General features: G+C 49.0%; 1 protein-coding gene across 1 annotated transcript; it reads right to left on the bottom strand.

Moving 5' to 3' along the window:
• Positions 1 to 3,302: 3,302 nt before the first annotated feature.
• PRSS16 (serine protease 16) lies at positions 3,303 to 10,348 on the bottom strand (the record flags this gene model as incomplete). Its single annotated transcript, XM_082729483.1, has 12 exons — positions 3,303 to 3,461; positions 3,568 to 3,713; positions 3,793 to 3,972; positions 5,863 to 6,004; positions 6,769 to 7,059; positions 7,685 to 7,732; positions 7,814 to 7,891; positions 8,121 to 8,244; positions 9,348 to 9,477; positions 9,566 to 9,665; positions 9,952 to 10,112; positions 10,189 to 10,348. 12 exons carry the CDS (start codon positions 10,346 to 10,348, stop codon positions 3,393 to 3,395), a joined length of 1,629 nt encoding a protein of 542 aa, XP_082585609.1. The 3' UTR covers positions 3,303 to 3,392.
• Between the last annotated feature and the right edge of the window lie 16,863 nt (positions 10,349 to 27,211).

The following is a 27,211-nucleotide window of genomic DNA, read 5'->3' as shown; positions in this document are numbered from 1 at the left end:
ATGACCTGAGCCAGAGGCAGACGTTTTAACCCACTGAGCCACCCAGGCGCTCCTGTTACTGGCTTTTCTTTTTAAAAAATTGATTTCCAGGAATTCTTTAATCTGGACACAGATCCTTTGCCAAATGTATGCAGTGCACGTTTTCCTTCAGTCTTTCCCCTTCTTAATGTTTTTTAATGATAATTTTTTAATGAGAAGTTTTCATTTTGATAATGTCAGTGTATCCCTTTTTGTGTATCTCACTCTATTCTTTTCTCCCCTAAGAAGTACTTGCCTACTACAAGGTCATAAGTAATTTTTCTATTTTTTCCTAGATATTTCATAGTTTGGGTTTTACATTTAGACCTATGATCCACCTGTATTAATTTTTGAGGATGGCACCGTAGGGGTGAGATTGCATTTCTCCCCCCAGCTCTGGAGCTCAGAGAAGGCTGAGAGAAAGCAGCCTAGCACCAAACCCAGGCCCATTCAGATGATGAGTTGCAAAGGAATTTGCAAAAGAGATTGAAAGAAGGTCTATAATTTATCCAACTGTTCCAGAATCACTTGTTTTAAAGACTGTTCTTTTCCGTGATGAGCACTGGCATCTTTGTAGAAAACTAATTGATCGTGTGTGTGTGTGTGTGTGTGTGTGTGTGTGTGTGTGTGTGTATCTACTTCTGAACTCGGTCCTGCCCGGTAGATCTGTCTATACGTAATGCCCAAACCGCAGTGTCTTAATTATTGGAGCTTTATGGGAAATCTTTTTTTTTTTTTTAATGGGAAATCTTTTGATCAGGTAGTACTAGTCGTCCACCTTTGTTCTTCTCTAGATTCGATATGAGAGGTTTGTGTCCTGTTGACAGTACAGTCTAGAGAGGGTGTCTGGACAGGGCATCTTCCCAAGGCCCCTGGACCTCTCGCTTCAGGATACGGTTATGCCTGCATCTGCACCTGAGCAGAAACCTCCAAAGCAGATCACTCAGGAAAGATTTCCCACTTGTTCATGTTTAAGGACGGAATTTGCCTGCAACAAACCAGGGGTCTTCAGAACATAATGCTTCTACATCCCTCAAAACTGTTTACCTTCATTAAAATTCAATTCTGAAAATAGCGTTTGTGGCTGGGAAGTACATAAAATAGTAACGTGATAGGGAGTGACTGGGACCTGGGAGCAGTCAGGAAAAGGCCTCCTGGAGGAGGTGACATTGGAGTTCAGCCTGAATGTTAAGAAGGAAACAGTCATTTAAAGGTCATTAAAGGGAACAACTTCTGGGCAAAGGGAACAACTAATGCGAGGGCTTGAGATAGGAATTGGCCCTAGATTTTAAGTAACCAAAGAGGCCATGTGGTTGGCCTGCAGCATGGAGAGTGCTAGGAAATGAGTTCAAAGACTTCCAAAGACAAAGTATGCAGGGCCCTGTAGCCATGGGAAGGAATTCGGACTTTATTCTGGTTGTAGCAGGAAGCAATCTGAGCATTTTATACAGAGAGGTATCATGACCTGACTGACCTTTTGAAAGCATCACTGTGGTTGCCAGGAAAAGAACAGATACGAGGGGCCAAGTATGGGACAAGAAGGCCAGGGAGGGAGAACAGCTCAGAATTTTCCATCCTTTTGTAATGGAGACAGTAATGTTATTTGCAGAACCATCTTGGGAGAAAACAGTGGGCTGCCCAGACACCAGCAGCCATTCTGGGGACTCTGGCCACCCCAGAGCCACGATGCACCCCCACAATGTATACTGCATAGGTCAGCCCAGCGCCACAGGCCCCCCACAAGGAGTGCCAAGAATGCTTGAGAACAGAGCCTCACCCCAAATCCAAACGCATTCGGATGTCAAGTTGCAAGGAAGTTCGCAAAGGAGATGGAGGGAAGCTGTATCCAGCCGAGTGGAAGGAAAACCAGAAGTGTGTGACTAGCTGAGCGTAGACCCATCCTTTCATTTCCCAACAGGTGCTGAGCACCCACGATGTGTCAGACTGCGGTGCACATGCTGAACATGTAAAGGGAGGCACTGAGGCTAGACCCCAGAACAACGGGCTATGGTTTGAGGTCAGTAAGTGGTACAGGGTAGCACCTGCTGAACAGGGCTGGGTTAGCTCTAGGCGAGGGAAGAAAGAGCTCGTCCTTGGGGTTTGAAGTCAAGATAGACAAGGAGATACTTCCTCACAGGAGAGTGGGCTGTGGCCTCTCTTACCCCCTGCCTTGTCCGGACCTGTCTTTACTTCTGCCCTTCGCAGCTCCCCGGAGATGCTGTCTCCCTGACTTGCTCCTTCCTGCCCTCCCCAAACCCGGGGCATCCGTATCAGGATGCCAAAGTGGCATCAGGTGGTGGGAAGTGATGGTGAGTGAAGGCTTAGGAAGGAAGGCTGAAAGAGAGAGAGAAGGACAAAGATTAAATGGCAGGAAGAGAAACAGAGAGGAGGAATATCAGAGACACAAAAGGAGATGGTCTCAGGGAGACAGAGACCGAGAAGCAGCAAAGGAGAGACAGGACAAGTCTGAGGTGGAGGGAAACAGAGCAGAGATACAGGATGAGGTAGAAAGTGACTCAGGTGACCCAGAGACCAAGGATGGGAGACAAAAGCCGACTGCAGTGGAGACTGTCAGAGAGGAAGTGAAGAGAGACAGACTGCGACACAGAGAGACAGAAATGACGACATCCAGAGAAGGGACAAGACTCAGAGACAAAGGCAGAGGTGGGGGTGTGAAGGGCCCTGAGAGGAACAGTGAGAGGCAGGGGCAGCTCAGGGGTCCGAGGTCTGAGCAGGGTCTGAGCAGGACTTGGGCCAGAACACATCACTCTGACATTTAGCATTAAAAACACCAGTATTCCTTCTGTCACGTGGGGCCCCAGAGAGAAGACAGCTGAGTAGGAACCGGGGAGCGAGGTCTCAGTAGAGACCTGATTTTCCAATGCCTTGATCTCATACTTCCCGGTTTCCAGAACCATGAGAAATCACTAGCTTTGTCCCTAAGCCACCACATCTGTCGCGTGTTCTCTTATAGCAGCCCAAAGGGGCTCCGCCAAGCTTGACTTGATTCCTACCAAGATCGCTGTGTTTTCGGAAGTAGTAAGAAAATAATCAGTGTGAGATCGGCCCAGAATTCTATGACACAAAGTGGCTTTCCAGAAGATACTTGAAGCAACAAAAAAAGATAGCCACGAAACGATTAATAAAATGCTCCCTAAAAAATAAAATGAAAAACCAGTATTCACAATGAGGATAATTCTCCATTTATATTTTCATAACTCTGGGTCCCACAACACTTTCGGCCACGTTTGTGGACACAGGGGCTGAAACCCAATTCCCGGAGATTTCCTCCTTCCCCATGAGCTGCTTGCTTCCTCTGGTGAGTCGTCCAGGACCGAGGCGGCCACCCAGGGAGAGGCGAGGGTATGGGCCCCTCAGCCCCCACTGCTTACAGAGCTCTGCTTTGCCAGTCCAAGCCAGATCTGCAGCTGCTGGGAGATGCTCTGTGGGGAGAACTGGGAAGGTCAGACTCCGGCCTGGCCCAGGGCAGGCACGTGCAAAGCAATATGCAAACGAGCATGCTGAGGACCCAGCTTGGGGCTCTCTTACCTGGCGCCCTAGGCGGAGGCTAGGGGAGTCTGAGGGCCTCTCCGGGGCCATGTCCATGCAGTGGGAGGCACCAGGGATGAGAAGGGCTAACTCCGAGGGTCCCAAGGCTTGTGTTACGCTCAGCACGTGCCAGGGGTCTGTGTCCCCTGGTAAGAAAGGGAACAATGGTGTGCTGTGCCCCAGCTAGGTGTGGATCTAGGAGGCAGGGTCTGATGCCCGGCTCACCATTAATGAACAGCACCTGGGTGGCCCCGGGGGTCTGGCCACCATAGTACGAGTTGGTCTGGCCCACAGCCTGCACGACGGATGACGTGGAGAGACCGAACACCCGCTCGCAGAGCTCCAGCTGGGAGGGCAGTGCGGGGAGCCGCGAGAAAGGGCATCTGGGGCCCTCACAGGTGACATCTGTGGAAGGAAAGTCTGTCATCCTGGGGCCTACAGCCCTCCCCTTTACTAATCACTTATAGAGCTTTCTCTGGTGATGACCACATCTGCTCCATACCCTCCCTTGAGTAAGTTCCTGGTTGAGTCTGTGACGGAGGAAGCCCCGGGAAGGAGGAATCCCAGAGGGAGCATGACAGGCTCCAGGAAAGCACCGGCCCGGGATAAAAACCTTCAGGAATTAGAAAGAGTGAGCCAGACCAGGCAAAGACAGAAAAGAGAAAGCCTCATAAAGAGGGGAGCCTGCACGTGCACATAGGTTGGGGGAGGGGGCGGACACAGGAGTGAAAAGCACAAACTGGACCTCCCCTCCCTTGCTCAAATTCCCTAGCTCCCCACCCCAGCCTTCATGGAACTCCCTTAGCCTGACACTCACTCACTCCTTTCTCCACCACCTATTGAGCACCTCCTGTATGCTCAGAGGCATTGTGAACAGTATTGGGAACATAGCAGCAACCAAGATAGTCCCAGGATCTGAGGTGACAGGGCTCACAGTGCAGAGGCGACAGGCAAAAAGGTCTGTATGATAAGACTGTGGAAAGCACTGGGGGGGGGGGGGACACAGAGCTATGGAGGGGGTGGGACGGTAAGCCAGGGGGCAGACTTAGCTCTAGCAATCAGGTAAGGCTTCCTGAGGAGGAAGCATCTTGTGAGGAGTGAACTGGGTGATGAGAGGAAGACAAGTAATCCAGGACAAGCGAATAGTATGGGCCAAGTTCCTGAGGTTTCAAGAAAGCTGGTACATTAGGGGGTCAAAATATACAATGTCTTGTCATCATCGTCATCATCATCATCATAATGATAATGATAATAATAATAAGTATTTGGGGAGTACCTGCTGTGTACCAGTGTTATTCTTAGCATGTGACATATATTACCTCCCTTAATTCCGGAAACCACCTTATGAGAGAAGCGCTGTCATTATTCCCACTTTGCAGATGTGGAAACTAAGGCCCAGGGGGAGAGCTTAGGTTATTTGCCCAAGTTTGTACAAGATCACATCGCTATGAAACAATGGAATTGGACTTTGAGTACTTCACTTTAAACCATATCTTCATTGCCTTCAAGGGATGTGGAAAGGATCTGAACGCTGGGGTATGGTACTCAGATTTAGCCCTGAAATTACAGGATGTTCCACTACCTTCGTATTTCAGAGAAACAAACACCTTTTTAGTATAAGTATGTTCCATGCGATATTTAGGTCATGCACTAAAAAATGTTTATCTGAAATTCAAATGTAACTGGGCATCCTGCATTGTATTTGGCAATCCCACTCTAGGACCCATGGGTTTTGAGCAGAGGAAGGACAAGGTCGTATTTAGAAAGATCACTCTCGATGCAGTGAGGAAATTAGATTTTATGGGTGAAAAGAAGACCTGGAGACCAGAGAGGAGGCTGGGTCAGAGATGGAGGCAGGAGGGGCTGGGGGCCTCCACAGGGACAGCAGAGCTGGGAACAGAGAGGAGCTGTGGTGAACAGGCAGGGCTCAGGGACTGACAGGCTGTGGGGACAAAGGGAAGGAGGCACGGGAAACGCTGCGAGGGTTTCTAGATGGTAACTCAGGAGATGGTGGGGGCCCTTCCCAGGACAGGGATACGGATGAAGCGCAGATTGGAGGGGTGATCATCTATGTGGAGGGCTTGTGTGAGAGAAGCTATGTGAGTGCCCAGGGCACGCGCACACTCCAGTGGAGTGTCTATCTTCTAGACCCACACCCGCAGGCTAGACAATGCACAGCAGTCTGGCCAGTTGTGCCAGCGAAATGAAAATCAGTCCGGACCCTCCAGGAGACAACTTCTCTGGGCACAGCACAGAATACTGTTTTGGGGGGTGAGGGTGCGGTGGGCCACTCACAGAAGCCGAACTCTGTACAAGTCTGGTACAACCACTGCCGGTCACCCACACCGGACACCTGGGGGTCTGTGGCCTTCAGTCGTGCCACTGTCTCTGCTCGGGAGAAGCTTAGACACCGCTGGCCCAGGCTGTGCATGAATACCTAGAGGACAATATACACACATACATACATACATTCCTCCTGTCCTGGCAGCAAGTCAGGGCCACGGCCAGAAAGCATACATAAGTCCTTGCAAGTCAAAGGTCAAAGACTTTGGGGGACTGACAGGCTGTGGGGACAAAGGGAAGGAGGCACGGGATCTGCAGAGTTCTCGTGGGAATCAGGGGTCAGAGTGAGTGGTGCCTGGGTGCATGTGTGTTAGAGGTACTAGATGGCTGTGAGACCTTGGGCAAGTGATCATCTCCTGGACCTCGGTTTCCTCATCTGTAAGTGGGGATGAAAACAGTGCCTCGCTCCTAGAACTATCAGCAGGATTCTGTGAAATAATATATGTGAAGCCCTTCTTAACAGCATTTGGTCCAGACAGCGCTGGAGAAGGAAGAGCTCTTTGTAGCTGTGGATTCCGTGGCTGGAATCCCCGGCTCTACTACATTTCCTCCTTCCTTCTGTAAATGCTAATTGAGCTTCTGCGCTGCGCTAGACTCTGTTGCAGGCCCGGGGAAGTGGACAGAACAAGATGGGCGAAAGAGGTAACAGTCACAGTCGCTAACGCCTGCAAACGGCATGCTTCCCTTGGCCGAAGTCACTGCACCTTCTAGAGGGCCCGGAGGTGTCATCCCTATTTCACAGATGAGGAAACTACAGCTCAGAAGGGTTCACGCTGGCCCAAGGTCTGGCAGAGGTGCAGGCATCCTTTGCCGACTGACCCTCCTCCCCCGCACCAAGCCGCGCGCAGGGCCGCTCACCTGCACTGCCCGCCGGAGCCCGTGGTAGGGCGCGGAGAGGCTGCGGTTGCTCCGGCCTTCGAGGAGGAGTCCGCAGAGCCGCCGCACGCTCAGCGGCGCTCCCGCCTGCCCGTCGTACTGCACGGTGCCCCCGACCAGCGCCTGCAGCGCCCCCAGCAGCTCCGCCTGGTCCTCCGCGCGGTCCAGCGACGTGCAGGCGCCCAGCTCCGCCCGCAGCGCCCCGCGAGCCTCCCGGCCCCCGCGCAGCCGCCGCTCCACCTCCGCGAAGGCTGCGGACGCCGCTGCCCGGCACTGCGGGGAACGAGGGTCCGCGCTGGTGAAGACTCCGGCCTGGGCCTCGCCTTTCCTGGCCCCCGACCCGCGTCCTTCGCGAGCGCTCCACTTTCCCGGAATGCCCGCCCGAGGCCGCGCCCCGCTAGCCTCTCCCTCCTGAGAGGTCGGCGCCCAGCGCGGAGCCACACCCCCTGAGAGGCTCGCCTCCCCCCCCCCCCCCGACTCCCTTACCCCGCGCGGAGCCTCTCCCTCCTGATAGGGTCGGTTCACGGACCCCCTTTCCCCGCGCGGAGCCTCAATCCCCTGAGAGGGTCGCCCCCCCACCTCTTACCCGGAGCCGAGCCTCACCCCACCCCACCCCATAGGGTCGTCCCATCCCAGCCACCCCAACAAGCGCGGAGCCTCTCCCTCCTGATAGGGTCGCCGCCCCAGGCCCCGCCCCGCATCAGCCCCGCCCCTGCTAGGGCACCCTGCTTTTCGGTGCCCGCGGCATCTCTGCGTCCAGCGCTCTAAAGTCCGCGCACCTTCCGGGTCTCGGGCCTCCCTCAGACCCCCGCACCTTGCAAGCTTCCCCCTTTTCCTCTAGCCCGCGTTTCCAAGGCCTCCCGTCCCCCTACCCCCTCGGACTGGCCCCATCTCCTACCTCGGGGGATCCGCCGACAGCCGTGCTCGTTAGGCTTCTGGACACCACCTGCAGGGGGGCAGCGGGAGAAGGAATCAGCGGGCTCCCCGCGCGAGGACCCCTCCCGCACCCGCCGCCCGCCGTCTTCACCTCGTTATACTCCGAGAAATCCAGCACGGCCCGCACCGGAGCGGAGGAGGCCACCGAGGCGAAAATGAGGTGGGGGAACTGGAGAAGGACAGCCGTCAGCCTGCGGGCCGAGGGACCGGGGACCCCACACTCCCGCCTCCCCGCGTCACTCCCGCGTCCTGCGGTCTTAGGCAAGACCCCACCCTCTGGTGACTCTGGTGACAAGTTCCTCAGGGGGGAGAGGAGTGCGCGGGGGGAAGCGAATGGGAACCGGGTACCCTTGTCCTCGGAAGGGGACCCCCCAGCCCGCCCCCAGAGTCCCGGGGACCTTCAGCCTGGCCCAGGCGGCCAGGGAGCCGGCGTACGAGCCTCCGAAGCAGATCCAGGGGCTGGAGACGGACACGTTGAAGAGGCGGGCGAGTGCCAGGCGGGCCGAGGCCACGTCCGCCAGCCTGGGGGCAGAGGGGAGGCTGGGTGGGCCCTCCTCGCCGGAAGTCCCCGAAGATTCCCTCCCAGCGCGGGCGGGGACCCGGAGACGCGACTGGGAGGGGGGTGTGGCCGGACGCCAGGGCTCTTCTCCCGGGATGGGGGTGAGGGATCCCCGTGCCCCGCGTTCTTAGCCTGGGCCAGGGGAGGCCCCTCGGGAGAGCCTCCACCCGCCCCCCCCCCGGACTACGTGGGGGAGGAAAAATCTCTGAGGCGTGTTAAGTGGAAACCTGACAAGTCCGGGCAGAAAGGGAGAGCCACTCGGGAAGACCTGGGGTCCCAGGCTGGAGCGGGCGAAGCCAGCGGAGGAAGGACAGACCCAATTAAAAGGGGCTCTGGGATGCGTCTAACATCCTCTTTCCTATCCCAAGTGGTTTTCTTCCTTCCCGGACTTTCGGGTCAGAAACCGGTAGCGCTTGTGGAAAATGGAGAGACCGAGAGAAAGAAACACCGAGGTGGGGACGGGGAGGGGTGCAGGCGGAAGGGAGGCCGAGAGACACCAGGCGGGAAAGGGACAGGTCAGTCCTGCCGGGAGCAGTGGAGAACAGCGGAGCAGGTGTAGGGCCGGGAGGGGCTGTCACCAAGTCAGGTCGGGGGGGGGGGGGGGAGAAGGGGGAGGGAAGCTGCACAAACGTGGGGGGCAGCCCCCTCCCTGCGGAGGGAAGCTGCTCCGAAGTCCGGAGAACCGCGGGGCCTCTGAGTAGCTGGAGCCCAGAGAGCGGGAGCAAGTGTTGGTCGGAGGGCTCACAGCGGACCTCGGGGCCACCCGAAGATTCTCGTTTCCTCTAAGCGAGAGGAGAGGCCTGTGAGAGACCCCCTGGGGCAGAAGCGAAGACGAGTCTGGACGCTGTGTCCGAGAGGGAGGCAAGTATGGCCTGAGAGAAAGAGAGGGAGGATAGAGACCCAGAGATCCAGAGAGAGAGCGTAAGACACTGGAAAAGAGAAGAAAACATGAGCCAGAGACCCAGGGGTCCGCTTCAGGCCGCGCGACAATGATGCACCGGCCACAACGATGTAGGGAGGCTGAGACGCAGACCCGCCATCCCACCGCCCCAAACAAGTCACTCACGCGAACCGGCTGGACAAGAAGCTGAGCTGGGCCACGTCCAGGCCCCCAGCGGGCACACTCAGGCCGTAAAACCGGTGCTCCAGGCCGATCACCAGGGCCCCCCAGGCTGGGGCCAGCGCCGCAGGGTGCCCTGTGAAGAGCGTGTGGTTGGGGGGCGCGCAAGCCGCCCCTGTCCCCACCAGCTCCCCAGCCGCGTCTCCCCCATCCTCGTTTCTTACCTCTCATCACGGAGCCCGACCCGAGGCTGCCCTCGCCGCCCAGATGCAGGAACACGGGTCCCCGCGGGCTGGCCCAGTGCCGGTCATTCACCCAGTACCGCTGTCGGGTGAGACAGGGAAGAAGGAACAGGCTGGCGAGGCCTGACCTCTCCTTTCCTCCCGGTGCCTCGCAGCCTCTCTCCCTTCTCGCTCTTCCTGCGTGTTATTGGTGGTACGTGAAATAGGCTTGTTTATTTATGTGTCCCTTTCTCTCCGGCTTGTCTCTTCAGAGGGCCACGGGGCGCTGACAGAGGGCAGAGGAGGAGCCCTGGGGTCCAGGGATGTGGGGACTGGGGGCAGAGTTAGGGAAGGAAGGTGGCGGCGGGCTCCCCTTCTCCGGGCCTCACCTGCAGGAAGGATCGCCTGTCGGACGTGTTGAAGGGGTCCAGCGGCTGCTCCAGCCACCCCTGTTTCGGGAGGGCCCCAGCCCCTGGGCTCGAAGTCAGGCTCAGGCCCGAGCTCTCCTGAACCCGCTGGACGTGCTCCCCCAGGCGTCTCAGGAGGGAGGCTGTGGGACACAGACCGGGAAGGAGTCAGGCCAGGCCCCCTGGGGAGACCCTGCCTGACCCTCAGCGTCTTCCTACCTGGAGCCAAGGACGCCCAGAGGGAGAGCAGGAGCAGAGGGCCCAGCCACAGGGCGGGCCTGCCGGCCATGCTGTCCGCACAAGCCTCCGGGTGCTCTGCTCGCCTGTCACCCTTCGTCAGGTGTCCGGCGCGGCCTGCACACTTATAGCCTGTCGACATGAGCTCGGGTTCTTTTCGGACGCTTCTCCCCGGACAGGCGTCTGTGGGAGTCACCACAGCGGGGCAGCGGCGCGGGAGTGGGCATGTGGAGGCCTGCAGACCTGGGCCCTGAGATCCACTTCTCGCTCGCTCCCTGCCCCGGGATTTCCCAACCCTCTGTCCCTCAGCCTCCCCGTTTCTAGGCCTGACCTCTACCTTCTGTCCTACAGATTATACACCCTGGGGCCTGGCCCTGCCCACTCGCTCTGCTTTCCTCACTGCTCCTGGCGTGTCCTCAGCCACTCTCTTCTCTTCTCTTTTGTCCCTGTCCAAGTCTTGCCCCATCTGCTTCCCAATCTCCCTCTTTCTGCTCCTTAGCCCAGCCCCCTGTCTCACCACCCTTAAAAAAAAGTCTCTTTTGGAAAATGAGAAGGATATCCCTTAGCTTTAAAGAAAACAAGAATGCCAATAAACTTTTTACCTTTTTTAAAAATTGTATTTATTTATTTGAGAGGTAGAGTGAACGGGTGTGTGAGAGAGAGAGAGAGAGCAGGGCAGAGGGAGAGGAAGAAGCTGACTCCGTGCTGCGCAGGGAGCCCAACGTGGGACTCGATCCCAGGACCCTGAGATCATGACCTGAGTGGAAGGCAAATACTTCACCTACAGAGCCACCCAGGCACCCCAACTTTTTACTTTTTAAGTAAGAAGAGGGTCTGGCCAGGTGGCTGTTAGCTCAGGTGGGCAGAAGGTGCTGCTAACAACACTGATGTTGGGGGTTTGATCCCCAGACAGTCCAGGAAAGGCGTTAGTTCCTGTGTTTAAATAAAATTAATTTTGCTGCACTCGACGCAGGCATTGGGAAGAGGCTCTCCAACATAAAACTGAGGTTAAATGTCAGCGTTGTTTCTTAGTCCTCAGCAGTGACACGCACCTTCTCTGTCCCCCTCTCCAAGGTGGGGTTGGGGGGAAGGAAAGAAAAAGAAGCACCATCTTCAGAAAAAGTGGCTTAAAGCCTTCGCATAGAAATCTTAGTAAAGAAAAGGAGGTTCTGGAGTAGGGGTAGGACTGGAGGTGACACAGGATCTGGTGGCCTGGCCTCTGCCCCCCCCATGTGTCCTTGTCCCATTCCCTGAGTCCCACACCCATCTCGTGGCTCCTCCCTTCACGTACCTGATCTTCCCCTGTCTCCCCGCTGCCTCTCAACACCACGGAAGTCCATATTTCCTATTGTTAAAAAAAAATCAAATCGTATGCAAGTGTACCTTCCTTTCCTTTCCTTTTTAAAAATTACCTGTTTGCTCCCTACAAAGAGTTCTTGTTTTTCTTTTTTTTGGATCTCTCAGATTTACAACAGATTTGAACCAAGCTGGGCATTCAGTAAGTTATTTGTGGAGAGAGTGTGCAAAGCCTTTCTGTCAGAGGGTGTTTTCAAATGTTGGCATTTTGTTTGCTGAATCTAACACACCCGTATAAAGGACAAACACCTGCCCGAGTCTATCTGTGACAAGACAACATGGCTGTAGAGCCCACATTATTGTACAGGATACACAAGGATAGCAGGAATGAGAAATAAATAAAAAATAAAATCCCAGCAAAAAATGAAAGGTAGATGTTTCAGATTTGATAAAGTTGCATTTTTAAAGGATGATGAAGCCATCACTCAGAACTTGAAATATGGAGCCAAAGCTCACTTAGGGGGAGAGCTAAACTAGAGCCAAGGGAAGATTTTTTGGGGGAGGGGGCTCACGGAAGCAAGGACTTCGGGGGGCTGAGCGGGTTGATATACTCTGCGGAAACATGATTTTGGGTAGAGAGGCTCTTGTTTGTTTAGCACTCAAGGGCCTTGAGATGAATCTGTCTCTGACCAGCTGACCTTTAGAAGGCAGGGGTTGAAGGTGATTCACTGCCTTGAAAACAATTATCATTGACAGACTGGTTCTGGTGGCTATTGATAAGTTTGTGGTTAATTTATATTCTCAGCATTTTACTTCGACCTTCCTTCCTTCTTCCCTCACTCCCTTTCCTATCTATGGCCTCTAAATGTCTAAAATTAATCATCACTTCTAAGTCCTTGACTTCTTAGGGGCCATAGGCAACTCATCCTTCTTAAAATATTTTCTTTATCTGACTTTCGAGACACTGCTGCCCTGGTAGTCTTTCTACTTCCCTGTCTTCTTCTTCTCAATATCCTGTGTTTCCCCTCTTCTCCGCCACCCTTTTCTATAATGGAATGTCCCAGGGTTTGGTCCCTGGACGTAAACACTCATTTCTTGGTGATTTCATCTGTTCTCATGGCTTAATGACTACAACTCACCGACTTGTGTCTATAGTCTAGACCATTCCATTGAACTCCAGGCGTGCATAGTCAACTGATCGCTTAGTATTACCCCGGGTGTTTTATACCAGACATCTACACGTTGGCACGTCTAAAACAGAGCTCCCACTACCCCCGCCCCCCCCCCAATAAAGCTGCTCCATCCAGTCTACCCCATTTCAGTCAATGGCAACTCCATCCTTCCCTGAAGAAAACCCTCAAAGTCATTACCGACGCCACTTTTTTCACTCTCCGTATCCATTTTCTCTGGAATTTCCTTTGCCCTGTCTTTAAAATATATCCAGACTGTAACTGCTTTTCACCAACTCAGCTGCCACCATCCTGTCCAAGCCACCGTTCTCTCTGATCCGCAGCAAGATGAAAGGGACCTCACAGATGTCCTTGCTCCCATTGTTCGCTGCACACAGCGGGTCTGGCAGAGGGGTCCTTCTAAAAAACTTCAGACCCGCGGAGGCACTTCGCTGCTTGAAATCCAGGGCCCTCCTGTTTTATCAGGGGGAAGGCCGCAGTCAGGCAGCAATGGCCTAAGAGGGCCGCCCAGGACCCGTGGGCTCCTTTCTGCCACCTGTCGGCCTCCCCCGGAACGACTCTCCGCTCGGCTCGCTCGGCCGCCGCGGGCTTCGTGAACCCTTTTTGCATCCACCAGCCACGCTCCCCTCTTAGGGCTGGTCCCGGTCGCTTCTGCCCCAAGAGGGTGCGGACCAGGCCTTCGCTCAGCGGTCCCGGCCGCGCAGCGCAGATTCTCCGACGCCGCCGGGAGGACGCAGCCGGATCAGGATGCGCCCTGTCGGGGAGAGGGAGCCCGTCTCAGCTCTGCTCCTGCTCTGTAACGGCGTTCTTGTAACTTAGAGTTTGGGGCTGCAAAGGGAGCACGAACCTTGAGACTTGGCAGAAAAGTAGGCAAATAGAAGTAGAAAATTCGGAGAACAAAATTTAGAATTTATTGAAAAAGCAACGGGCCTTGTTTCCGCCCGGTTTCGAACCGGGGACCTTTCGCGTGTTAGGCGAACGTGATAACCACTACACTACGGAAACTCACGGCCTCTGGGCCCTTTCCATTCCAGAATTAGTTAAAATGGATCTTCAATGAATTTATCCTTCCCTTGAGGCTGTACTCTTGCCCTAGGCGCTGTTTCCCCTCTACACGTTCCCATTCTTAGCATCCACAATATCGGAGTTGGACAATTCAAAGCCAGGCCCGTGTCCCCCCCCCCCCCCCCCAGAGCCCCAGTCACTTTGCAGACACGAGGGGGCGGGGGATTCTAGGCAGGTAACTGGGAAAAGTCTTAATGTCATAGGCTGCTGTCTCTGACCGTGTAAGATGCCCTGCCCTTCTCTGGACGGCCGAAAATTGTCCTGTAGGAGCCAGAACCAACTAGCGAGCCCAGGACACTTGTCTCTGGACCCCCGCGATGGCGAGCCACAGGTGCAGTGAGTATGGTCAGCTTCCCTACCCATAGCCTTTGCGAGGGACACGGACAAGCCCTCTTTCCGGGACAGGCTGGGCTCACTTTCTTTTAACTGCCCGGGGGAGGGAACGTATCAAATGTTCTCCCTGCCAGGGGGACAAACGACATCACAGGCTCTTTTCTTTTGGAAGCTGAAGGATCTGGAGAATTGAAATCTCATCAGGCAGGACACCCACTTCCGTGGTTTTTTTCCCTCATGTTGGCAGCCTGTCGGGATCTTGGTGGTGGTGAGAGTCATTCACAACCTGCTATTAACACTCCTAAATAAGACACCTTCTTGAGGTTTGAAAAGGAAAGATGGGGGGGGGGGTGCTCATGCAAAGATGGACAGCAATAAGTAAATCTCCTGAGTGGGTTTGGACAAGTTTAAAAAACAAGATAGAAAAAAAAAAAATTCACGGGCAAAGGATACTGGTAGCCCAGTCAGCATGTGTCAGAATTTAGGAAGTGTCATCAGAAGTAATAAACAGCTTGCAAATGAAGTTCTGATTATGTCCTAAATGACATTTATTCCTTTAACTTAACCTCATTAGATTGAAATGGTCAGTGGTGAAATGAGAAACAGGGAAATTTGACATAAAAAATTCTTCCCTAGCCTCTTTAGTATTTCGATCCCAATATAAATGGTGGTTCCCTATCACCACCCACTATTTTAGGAATCCTTTGTGTTCCATACTGATGAAAAATCATAGTCAGTCAGAGATGGACCTGATTATAATTATGGGGAAATAAGCACAGCATTTGCTTTCTCTCTATCCCAACCTATGTTAGAAAGAGGACTAGGGATGTTTAAAGGCATAAATGTATAAGGACAAAAAAAAAACAAAATCATGGGAGCAACAGTAGGATTTTGAAGACCAAGGAGCAGAATAATCCTGTAATGAAGGAAAGAACTTCATTAGGTATCTTTTAAAAAGCCTTTCTTTTTAGGGTTCACTAGTGTTGTTACATGAACATCTAGTCTATTAAATTTCATAGTATCATAATATTCATTATTCTGCATTTAACACACTTACCGGTCTACTACCGATCATCTATTACCTATCACTAATGATGGGGGCATGGCTGAGTCTGATTCTGAAGGACCAAAAATAATGCTGCAGTTAGTATCCACATATGACTTGATCTGTGACTTTCTGAGATTTGGGGGAGGCAATGAGGAGTGGGGATCATATACACCTAGCAGCAGAATATCTGGATCATTGGATCTCGTTAATTTTGAGTTAAAATTATTAGACTGCTCTCCAGGATGGCTGCTTCCTCATGAACCTGCATCAGCAGGACACGAGGGTCCTGATATCCTCATTTCTGCAATAATGGGTACATCCAACCTTCTAATTCTTCAAACTCTATGTTGGTCGAGTAATATCTCATTTTATTTTGCATTTTCATAGAGTACTAATAATATTAATTGCTTTAAATCAGTTAATCTTTTCAGAGTCTTCTTTATCTTCATTTTTATGAGCATTCTGTTCCTATTCTTTACCCATTTTATGTTGAATTTTCTGCCCGATTTTGCTGATTTTTATGGCTTCTTACTACATGACATGGATGAAGCTGTTGTTAAATGCTTCAGATATCTTCTACTTTACTCACACATGTCCACTGACCTTTCCATTGTGGCCTTCATTGAACACGATTTTGATTTGGATGAAGTAAACTATACCAACTGTTTGTGCTTTTAGAATTTTTGTTTAGGTCCTCTCTGACCTCTGGGTCACACAGACATTTCTCTACCTACATTTCTATTAATTTTTACCTCTCACATTTAGGTATTTACACTCTCTAGTTCAGTATATTTTACAAATTCTATAGATAATTCTACTCTGTGTTAAGAATCACAATAATTGAGGCAACAAAAGCAAAAATAAACAGGTAAGACTACATCAAATTAAAATCTTCTGCACAGCAAAGGAAATCATCAACAAAATAAAAAGGCAACCTATGGAACACGAGAAAATATTTGCATACCATATGTCTGATATGGGGTGAATATCCAAAAAAAAAAAATCATGAAGAACTCACACAACTAATATCAAACAAAAAAACAAACAAAGTGGGCAGAGGATCTGAAGAGACATTTGTCCAAAGCAGACATCCAGATGGCCAGCAGACACATGAAACAATGCTCAACATCACTCACCATCAGGGAAATGCAAATCCAAACCCCCATGAGCTATCACCTCACACCTGTCAGAATGTTTTTTATTATAAAAAAAGATAAGAACAAACAAGGGTTGGCAGGAATATGGAGAAAAAGGAACCCTGTTGGGGATTCTAGAAGCCTTCACAGACTTTCAGTACAACCCCCACCAATGCATATCTGGAACCTGTTTTAATAAGTTCTTAAACTTAGTCCCAACTGAAGTGTCTGGACAGCGTCTTATTACTGCCTGAGTAGATTATATGCACCTGACCCAGTGCCTAGCACATACTAGGTACTCAGGAAAGCGATGTCAATAGTGGAGAGTTAGAACCCTTGGTTAGGATACGTCTTTATTAAACCAGTATCACGTGTTAAATTCCAAACTCCGTATGTGTACTGTGGGGTTTTCTAAAGTTACTCCAAAGGTAGCTTGTCTCAATATTGACTGTTCTCTGGTTCCAGACCCAAAACCCTCACCTGGACAGTCAGATTCATTGACTTTGGAATGGGGGCTTAGATTCAGCAGGCAAACCAGTGTTGTCTGATGAGAAGTGAGCAGGGTAGAGACCACCTTTGGAGAGTTAAGAGAGACAGTTCATGTGGCTGGGTTCTCTCTGTCTCTTACTCCACTCCCTTTCCTTTTTGGATTTCTTTCCAAATCCACTAAGAGAAGGGTCTTCCCTTGAGCGTAAGTGGTGATAAAGTGAGTTGAATCTGACAATGTGAGTATTCTTTTTCTTTCTTTTTTTTTTTGTCTTTTATAGTACTTCTTTCTTTTTGTGCTTTTCTTTAATAATATTTCTCATTTTATTTTTTTTAATTTTATTTATTTATTTGACAGAGAGAAATCACAAGTAGATGGAGAGGCAGGCAGAGAGAGAGAGAGAGAGAGAGAGAGAGAAGCAGGCTCCCTGCTGAGCAGAGAGCCCGATGTGGGGCTTGATCCCAGGACCCTGAGATCATGACCTGAGCCGAAGGCAGCGGCTTAACCCACTGAGCCACCCAGGCGCCCCAATATTTCTCATTTTAATGCAAGTCTGCAAGATCAGGGATGTGTCAGTCTTTCCCTAACACCCATTGTAATGTATGGTACAAATTAGTGATTAGAATAGTTGTTGCACATAGACATTTTGTTAGTCCCCCCCCCCCCCCAGGATGCCTGGTCTCAGATTTCTCAGGTATATTCATAACCTCCCAGGGACAAGAATTCTAATAAACTCTAATTTAGTAATTTTGACAAGAATGCTTGCATGTGCCACCGGGATGGCCGAGTGGTTAAGGCGTTGGACTTAAGATCCAATGGGCATGTGCCCGCGTGGGTTCGAACCCCACTCCCAGTAGGGGTGAGATTAGAATTCCCTTGTTAAGAGCTGGGGTTTGCTCCAGTATTGCAGCTGGGTCCAATTTTTTATTATCCAGAAATTGACAGACTTTACCATTGATGCCTTCAGGTAATCTATATATAATGTCATCACTGTCATCACTGACAAATTGCTATTAAAATCCACTGTCTTCTTAAGTTGTTTCTAGGTGTTTCTTTCCTTTATCTTTCTTCCTGTCTTTGAAATTTATGAGCATTTACATGGTTTAATTTTTTTTAATTTTTTATTTTTAGTAAAATATAATGTATTATTGTATTACTTTGTAATAATAATTATTGTATTATTATATATGTAACTAATGTATGTATTATATAATGTATAACAAATAATGTATTATTCACAGGTTTGTGAATTCACAGGTTTGTGAGTCGCCAGGTTTACATACTTCATAGCACTCACCATAGCATATACCCTCCCCAATGTCCATCACCCAGCCATACCTTCCCTCCCACTCCCTTCCCCCCAGCAACCCTCAGTTTGTTTCCTGAGATTAAGAATCTCTTATGGCCTGTCTCCCTCCCAATCCCATCTTGTTTTATTTTTTCCTTCCCTAGTCCCCAAACCCCCAACGTTGTCTCTCAAATCCTTCATTTCAGGGAGATCATATGATAATTGTCTTTCTCTGATTGAAACATGGTTTAATTTTATCTTCACTATTGCCTTATTGTTTTTCATGGTTTTCTTAAATTTATTTTTTATTTTTTATTTATTATAAACATATATTTTTATCCCTGGGGTACAGGTCTGTGAATCACCAGGTTTACACACTTCACAGCACTCACCATAGCACATACCCTCCCCAATGTCCATAACCCCACCCCCTTCTCCCAACCAGCCCCCCCCCCCAGTCTTTCATGTTTTTAAAAATGATTTGGACTGGCTTCCCTAGGGCTTTCTATACACACGTGCAATTAGCCCAGGTCCCCTGCTGCTGCCTGTGTGGGGCGAGAGACTAGCCCTCTCTGGTTTGTGCTATCATTGTCATGTGTTTGCTTTCGTGTCTTCTACGGTACAGCAGTTACTACTGCTTTATAGAGTCGATCTTATAGAGTGTGATTAAAATTGGGGAATGTATGCCTTCTGTGTGCCTGCACTGTAACCATTTCTGTGCACATTCAGTCCTTCCTATCTCTTTTGTCTCCTGTTCCTTCTTCTTGAATATCTTCTCACATTTCCTATGGTTCAAGTCTGCTAGATGTTGTTTGTCTGGACATATCTTTATATCTTCTTCATTTCTGAAAAATATTTTTTGCTTAGTAGAGAATTCAGGGTTAAGAGTTTTTTTGGGTTTTAAAAATTATTATGATTTTTTGGTCTCTCATCACTTGGAAGTGTTATTTCCTTGTCTCATGACATATGTAATTTCCGGTGAGAAGTCTGCAGCAACTTTTATCTTTTTCAGCTATATATAATATGTATTTTTTTCTTTCATTGCCTTCAATATTTTCTCTTCTATTTGTTTTCAGCAGTTTGAATTGGAGGTAAATAGGGTCACACCACACCCCAATATGAAATGCTTAGGTTTCTATGGTCTTGGGGCTGTGGCTTGATTTCATTATTTTGAGAAAGTAATCAGTCATTATCTCTTCAAATAATTTTTCCACTCTCTATTTCTTTGCCTTCTGGGATTTCAGTTATAAATATATTAGACCACTTGACATTAATCACTAACTCTTCAATGATCTTTTTTTTTCCAATTTTTTTTTGTAAACCATTAAAAGCATCCTATAGCTCTATTACCTTGTGTATTTTTTTTAAATTTAGCATATCCATTTGACTTTCAGTTTCCAACAATCTACTGAAATTTCTCATCTGCCGACATACGTGGTCTCTACTTTCCACTAGAGCCTCTCACATGATACTCACAGGTATTTGAAACTTCCTTTCTGACTGTTCCATTACAAGGGACATCTCTGAATCCCACTTTGTTGATTAGTTTTTCTCTTGACAGTGCATGGTTTCTTCTCCCATTTATGAGCATTTCATCATTTTTAGATTGTTAGGACGGTAGCCTGTGGGACAAATAGTATTTAGGCTGAGATGGATATGTTGCTTTTAGTAAGCTATTGATGTGTGAGTTTGAATCACACCTATGGTGACTCTTTCAGGATGTGAAAAGAATTAAAAGCAGTTGTGGGGATCATTTAAAAGAAAAATCAGCATTTCCAGTAACTGCTGGAGCTCTTATTTCAAGCTGTCAGATGATAAATTCAGAGGTCAAAGACAAAATATTCCAATCACTGCAAAACAAATCACTGATAATCTCATTGCATTGTCATCAGATGAGAATTCTGAATTTTTTGGTGTTCAGGTAGTAGTTTATGGTGCTTCAGTCTTGAGCAGTGAGGAGTGATTTTTTCATGCAAATTTTAACACCTTCCATCCAGTTTTTCTGTCTCTTCTTTGAACACTTCTATTATCACCACCTTCTGAAACTGAAGGCATCTATAAAGTAAATGTCAGGATTTTAGTCTTCCACATCATGTAACAATTGAGTAACTCAAGTTGCTTCAAGAATAAATCCACCAAACTGACTGCAACAAAACTGGGACTAACATTTTCAAAGTGACAAAGCCTCACCAAACTGCAACCCAGGTTCTTCTGTTTCCTAAGCAGACAACTCTGCTTAGGAACAAGACAAGAGAGTTCTCTTGCAGAGAAAAAAAAAAAAAAAAAAAAAAGGCAGGTAAAGAAACTAAGTTCAAAACATTTTTTGTTTTCACACACTAAGAATTGCTTTTGGAGAAGAATACATGCATTTTTTTTTTTTAAGTAAAAAACAGATTCTTTGGAATGCAACACCACCATGGAGTCTGCCCCAAAGAATGGCATCCTGGCAAACTGGTTGCCCTTTACTGGTGTTACCACGTCAATAACCCCAAGAAGATGTAAGACTTAAAACTATATAATAAGTAATTTTAATTTTCCAAGTAGCTATTGTTAAAAGTATAAACAAGTGTAATTAATTGTAATGCTTTTTCCCCAAATATTATAATCCAACATGGAATCAATTAAAAAAACCCCCATAACTAAGAAATCATACATTTTTTTCTGGAATTAAGTTTTTTTTAAAAATTTACTTATTTATTTGACACACACAGAGAGAACGTGAGCAAGCACAGGGAGAAGCAGGCTCCCTGCTGAGCAAGGAGCCCAGATGCAGGACTGGATCCCAGGACCCTGGGGTCATGACCTAAACCTAAGGCAGAGGCTTAACGGACTTAGCTACCCAGGCATCCCTAGAACTAAGTTTTAGAAATGTGTTAATGACTATTGTTTTGGACAGTGCGGCTCTAGAACGTTCTGGGGGAAAACAAAAACATTTTCTCTTCACCAAACAATCTCTGTTGATGTTTTTATGGGGAAGAGAAGTTCCCGACCTGCAGCTTACCAAAAAAAAAAAAAAAAAAAAAAAAAAACAACAAAAACAAAACACCTTAAGTTTTCTTTAGGTTCAAGATTGTGAGTATTAAATCTAAGGTCTTTTTGTTTGTTTGAGGGGGAGATGGAAATGTACTTCTTTCTAAAACAAGACACCAAAAAGGAAAATAAAAAGTATTCGATGAAATTGACACGTTTATAACAAAAATCTTGAGGAAAATAAAAATCTTGAGAATAGAAACGGTCGGTTACCTTAAAATTAATGACCCTGGGAAAAAAAACTGATTACCTTGGTTCCAGCCTAGCGGAATAGTGCTACCGCAGTGATTTCCCTGTGCGTATCGGCTGTTTTCCTCTTCATTCTTCCGTGGAAGCTCGGCGGTGGTGTTGGCTGTCAAAAGCGGGTGATGAACTCAGAAGCCCGAGTCCGGCCGTGAAGTGCGGCCTGCGGATTAGTCGCGCCGGGATCCCCTTGCTGAAAAGTCCCCGGCCGCCTCCTGCGAGCCCCGGTGTCCCCTCCGGAGCCAGGCCCAGAAACGGCGCTCACGCCTCCCTCGCGGGGACGCTGCTGCGCGCGGAACTTTGAGAAGCATTTCCTGCAGGAGACTCCAAATCCTCTGGACCATTCTTCGCCCTTCCCCACCTTTTAATTCACCTTGGCGGATCCAGCGTGGTCTGGACGCGCGGCGGGCCCCCCCTTACCACGCGCGCTGCCCAGCGCCAGCCCACGTTTGTAGGATTAAAGCCCCTGAAGGTCGCTTTCGCTCGTCCGTGTCCCCCTCCGCCCGCCCCTCCCACCACTCCTTCAGCTCCGTTTGCTTCTCAGGTGCCCCCACCCGCCGCCCCGCCGCAGGAGGCACGCGCAGGGGCGCCCGCAGAGGAGGCCCCTTTTTGGAGAGACCCCGCCAAAGGCTGTCGCTCCCTCGTCTCCCTCACATCCTCAGCCTCTCGTCCGCTCCACTTCTGTCTGGGATCCTTTACGACCCTGAACAGATTCCCCGTGTCGGTTCTCGGCGGGGGTGGGGGGGGGCGGCGCTGCGGGGGGCCTCGCGGGGCGGGCGGGGAGGGGCCAAGGAGGCTGAGTCGTTTTCGCGCGTGTCAACTTGCATCTTTGCGAAGATCGGCGAATTGAGGGTCTAAGCGAGGCTCTGACTCCGTTTGTCCACAGCCGGGTCTTTCTTGCTTCAACATTTCTCCAGGGCATGTCCCTTCTCTTTCCTCCGGACCGATGCTCAGGGACAGAAAGTGTGCGGGAGAGAGAGAGCCCTCCCCGAGGCGGGAAAACGTCCTGAGAAAAATACTGGTTTGTGGTGTGTGTGTGATTTTATTTTTCTCTTTGACGCTTCTTTGATTTTTAAATATTAAGGTACAGTTTACATACCATAAAATTCAGGGAAAAGTGTACAATTCAGTGGTTTTTAGTGCACCCAGAGTTGTGCAACCATCATCCTTATGTAACTGCAAAACATTTCCATCAGCCCCAGCAAATTCTGTACCTTCCCTCCCTTCCCAGCTCCTGGGAGCTACCATCTCGGTGGAGAGGCCCATTCTGGACCTTTCCTATAAGAGGAATCACACCATGTGGCCCTTCACAGCTGGCTTCTTTCACTCAGCAGATGTCCTCAAGGTTCATCCATGTTGTACCATATATGACAACATTCCTTTTTATGGCCGAATAACATTCCTCCGTTTGACCTGGAAGTTGTCTTTCCAAAGATCTTTCAGTCCCTGTCATTATGGCAAAAGGGACATGCAGAAGAGGAGCCGTTGAGCACTTACTCCCACTTACCCGCCGGCCAAGGCTGCCACCCGGTGAGGAGCCAGATCGTATAAATTACCTTCCAGAGCACTTGGAGAGTTTGTTTCTCTTACCAACTTGAAGAAACACGAAAAGACATTCTTGTAAGACATTCTTGTGAGAAAAGAAAAGAGGAGGCTCGAGCCAGCCAGGAGTCGAACCTAGAATCTTCTGATCCGTAGTCAGACGCGTTATCCATTGCGCCACTGGCCCTCCTGTCTAAAGAGTGTTCATTATTCATTATTCATTAGAATCACTGAGTTGCTTCCTGATATGGGGAGAAGGGAGTTGAACAGAAAAGACTTGTGGATTCCAGTAAAGCAGACCGATCGGGGTTTGCTAGATTGCATGAGTACCTTCCAGTAAAAAATTACATTTCTGAAACATCATGTGTGTGACACGATGTCACTTGCATTTTTTTTTCATTTATGTGCATGCTTGTTTCTATTTTTTCTATCTGTGAACTGTTCAGTAGTTTATGCAATGGGTTCCTTGGTCCATCAGCATCGCATTTTTCTTCTGTACTTAATACTGAGGCTATGTGCGTGGATCAGTTATTAGCTGTCATTTACATCACCATTTACATACATTTGCATCATTTACAATTTTCATATAATGACCAGGAAAGTGGAATAAAATATACTACTGTATTAATCACCTCATTCTCCAAAGAGCCAAACTTGGGCTGAACGAGGTGATTTCAGACTCCGTGCAACAGAGCAGACATTCAGAAACACCCACCTTCCCAAATTAAGCAGCAGGGTGGCAAGAATTCAAAAAAGGTAAACATTTTAAGAACTCAATTCACATAGGAACCTAGAAGTTTGGATTTATAATTATAAAATTAAAGACTAGGAGCCATCATTACCTAAATCAGCTAGTAAATTAAAGCGCTCAGTGCAGGTGGAATAGTCACATGGAAACACAAGAGCAACTGTTAAGTGACTCGGGTCCCCTCCTCTGAGGGCGAGAAGCACAGGAGCTGGGGTCCCAGGCCAGCCAGGGAGCACCTGACACCTGCCCCACGCGGCTTCTTGCCTTGGCCAAATTGTTCTTTGCCTCCTTGCTTCCATCTCCTCATTTCTGTGCGATGTTTTAAAGAGCACTTGGCACACACACATACTTTACGATCCTAGACCTTAATGTTTCCTAACAGTCTGTTTTAGGTTTGCTTGCTTGCTTTTCCTTTTTCTTTTTTTAAACACCAGAGAAGTCTTTAAGGAAACTTACCTACGTTGCTATCTTCAGCCGGAGGCCTTTCATTAAAGAGTTTTAGAAATAAAATTTCCTGGGTTCTCTTTGCCCTTGGGATCTGCCTCCAGATTTCCTAATCCCAGGGCAGAACGAACAGACGGTCCTGAGCGCCTTTGCTCGCTGGGCCTCAGGAAGCAGCGCGCGAGCGCGGGGGCGGGGGATTCACAGGTGCGCAGCTTCCAGAAGGATACCAGGGCCAACATACACCGCGGGGTGTGTGTGATGTGTGTTGTGTGGCGGTGGTGGTTAGTTAAGACCTCCGGAGAGGTAGGAAGCTGCCTTACTACAGTCCAGTTTGCGGAATAAGATGAAAAGCCGAAAACACATCTGTTGGTGAGAATGTGATTTTGTAACTTGGATGGAAAAAGGGACCACCAAGCGCTGTGAGCAGGATTTGAACCTGCGCGAGAGACCCCATTGGATTTCGAGTCCAACGCCTTAACCACTCGGCCATCACAGCCCCACACGGGGGGGGGGGCACTTTGGACACTAGGGTTCACATTGGTGCAAGGCCCTGGCTCTCACACTCCCATCTTACCAATGCTGGCTGCTTCTGTTCGTTTGGCACATTTACTCTAAGTGGGACCCAGAAAGAAATCACTCCCAAGGCTCTCCAAGAGAAAGCAATATTCCAGCGTCACAAGAATCCTTGATTTTCAGGATTTTACTTCATAGTTGGCAGGAAGTGAAGTGAGGAGTTGGGCTGTGTGCTGGTATCCTACTCAGCCGCGCTCCTCACAGAATATCCAGGAGGCTTTGGTGCTGGGGAGGACAATTTGTCAGGACCCACCAGTATTTCAAATACTGGCACACATGAGAGGTTATATTGTGCTGAAGTCTAGTCTCTCCAGCATTAATAACAATATAGGGAAAAACCTAATTATTCAGAATTATTTAGTTAGATAAATTATGGCATAATTAAAGAGTGGAGTGCTATGCACTCCATATGGAGTGTATTGAAGAGAAAATGAGAAAGATCATGGTATATATATTTTAAAATAAAAGCAACGGTCAGAGCGATCGGCATAGAATGTTACTACCACTACAAGTACATTTGTGTTAGATTATATGTATTTTACAAAAAAAAAAAACAATCTCAAGGATATTCAGGAAACTCATGACAACAGTAACCGGTGGAGGGACTGGAGACGGAGGAGATGGAATGTTCCGGAGCGGGAGGGAGCAAGTTACCGCCTGCCATTTGGGACTTTGGATGTGCCTACTAAAAAATAAAGCCTCAAGAAAACACTACAAATGAGGAGGTAGGGGACAGAAACTGTTTTTCCCAGAGGCCCCCTCTGGAATGCTGGATGGAGAGTTTCCTTTCCAGAACCGAGCATCCCGAAGGGCTTGGAAGGAGGCTTCACCTGGAGCCCCAGAGAGAGCGAACTGCAATTTGGAGTCAGTCTGTAGTGAGTGGAGAAGGCAGGAAGGCTCTGGAATGGGGTTCTAGCCTGTCCCCAGGGCCAGGGAGACCTGGAATGCACACCTGGTTTCAAAGCTTGTTGGGGGAGCCATCTTGATTTATTCTAGAGTATTCTGGGAGAAGTGGAAGAAGTCCTCTCTCCACAGTGCAATCTTGGGCTATTTTGTTCCAAACCACAGAATTTAAATAGCTTAAACTTCCTCCTTTGGATCTAGGAGTAACAACTTCCAAAATCTGTTGTGTGTGTGTGTGTGTGTTTTATTTTTTGCAGAGAAAGTAGTATTTTTTGTCTGGGCCAGAGCACAGTCCTCCTTACAATGTACAGTTTCCAGGAGTTTTTTAGAGGAAATCCTTTCTTGGCTTTAGGAACAAAGAGCACTAAGTGCAGTAGCTCAGTAGCAAACTCCAGTCCCCATTCCCAGCCTTGCCATTTATCCAGTCCACAGCTCTGCAACAGACCCAGGACCAACCCAAGGCTAGCCAAGGGACAGTTTGATTGGTTTGACAGAACCCTCTAGAGACTGACGTAATCTTGCAATGAAGACTATCGAGTCCATCCACAAATCAAAGGCTCCTTTGAAATGTCTGTGGTTCTTAGTTAGATCTTGATTTTCTCCTAGTCTCTCTACCCTATCAAGGAATCCAGGAGTCCCTAAGGAAAAAAGAGAAAGGAGCCATTTGTTTGGAAGGACACCACCCAGGGTGCCTGCATGGCTCCATTGGTTAAGCTGCCAACTCTTGGTTTTGGTTCAGGTCATGATCTCAGGGTCCTGGGGTCGGGCTCCGCATTCAGTGTGGAGTCTGCTTGGGATTCTGTCCCTTTCCCTCTGCTGCTCTCTCTCCCAAAATAAATAAATGAAATATTTAAAAAATAAATAAATGGACACCAGCCGGGAGCTGTCACAGCTCATCGCGTCCTTCCTGCTTTGTCCTGGGGAGTTTAACTTTTGTCAGAGATTCTTTTCAATTTCAATGGCTTCTCAGATTCTGTGCCACTGGGAACTTGCCACATTCTTGCCCCCATCAACAGCCCCCAAGGAGATGCTCTTTTCTCTTCCCTCCAGGATTGACACCCCCGGACAGGGAACCCTGAGAAGCCCATGTGGACGCTGCCCAACAGGGGAAAAGTTGGTAGAGAAAGGCCTGGTGAATTATTATAATTTTCTTTAAAGAGTCTTTGATTTCAAAAATTGTCCCAGAGACTTTCTCAGTCAATGTCCGTTCTCAGTTTCAGGAAGTGGGAGGTAATCTTAGAAGATGCTTCTCAGTTTCAGGAAGTGGGAGGAATCTTAGAAGATGCTTCCTTTGTTGCCTCTCCAAATCTTCAGGCTCAGCAGACCCCAGGAGGTCTGGATGTGCCGAATCAACTCAGGATAATTTTCTCTCAAAATGTTGTGATAACCTATTTTCAGCGCCAGACTTAGCGTCGTGGTTCAGTATCACTGCTTTGAACAATATAGGAAGAAAGATGCTTCTCACAAGAGAGAAGAAAGAAAACTGAGACAGTCAGCAGCGACCTGTAACCCCAGTCATGCCTGGGACCCCTTGTGCCCCTGGTCTCCCTGCATAGGACGTGGGTGTCCCCTTACTCCAGACAAACAGAGTTTGAAATCAGAAAAAAAATAAAATAAAAGGGAATGTTTGGAGGGTTGCTGTAGACTGCTTGTTCTCCTCCAGAACTGGTATTTTGAAA

Source organism: Mustela nivalis, assembly GCF_964662115.1.
Source record: "Mustela nivalis genome assembly, chromosome: 5".
Lineage (NCBI taxonomy): Eukaryota > Metazoa > Chordata > Mammalia > Carnivora > Mustelidae > Mustela > Mustela nivalis.
The sequence above is the reverse complement of the archived record's forward strand: the minus strand, read 5'-3'. Positions and strand labels throughout refer to the sequence as shown.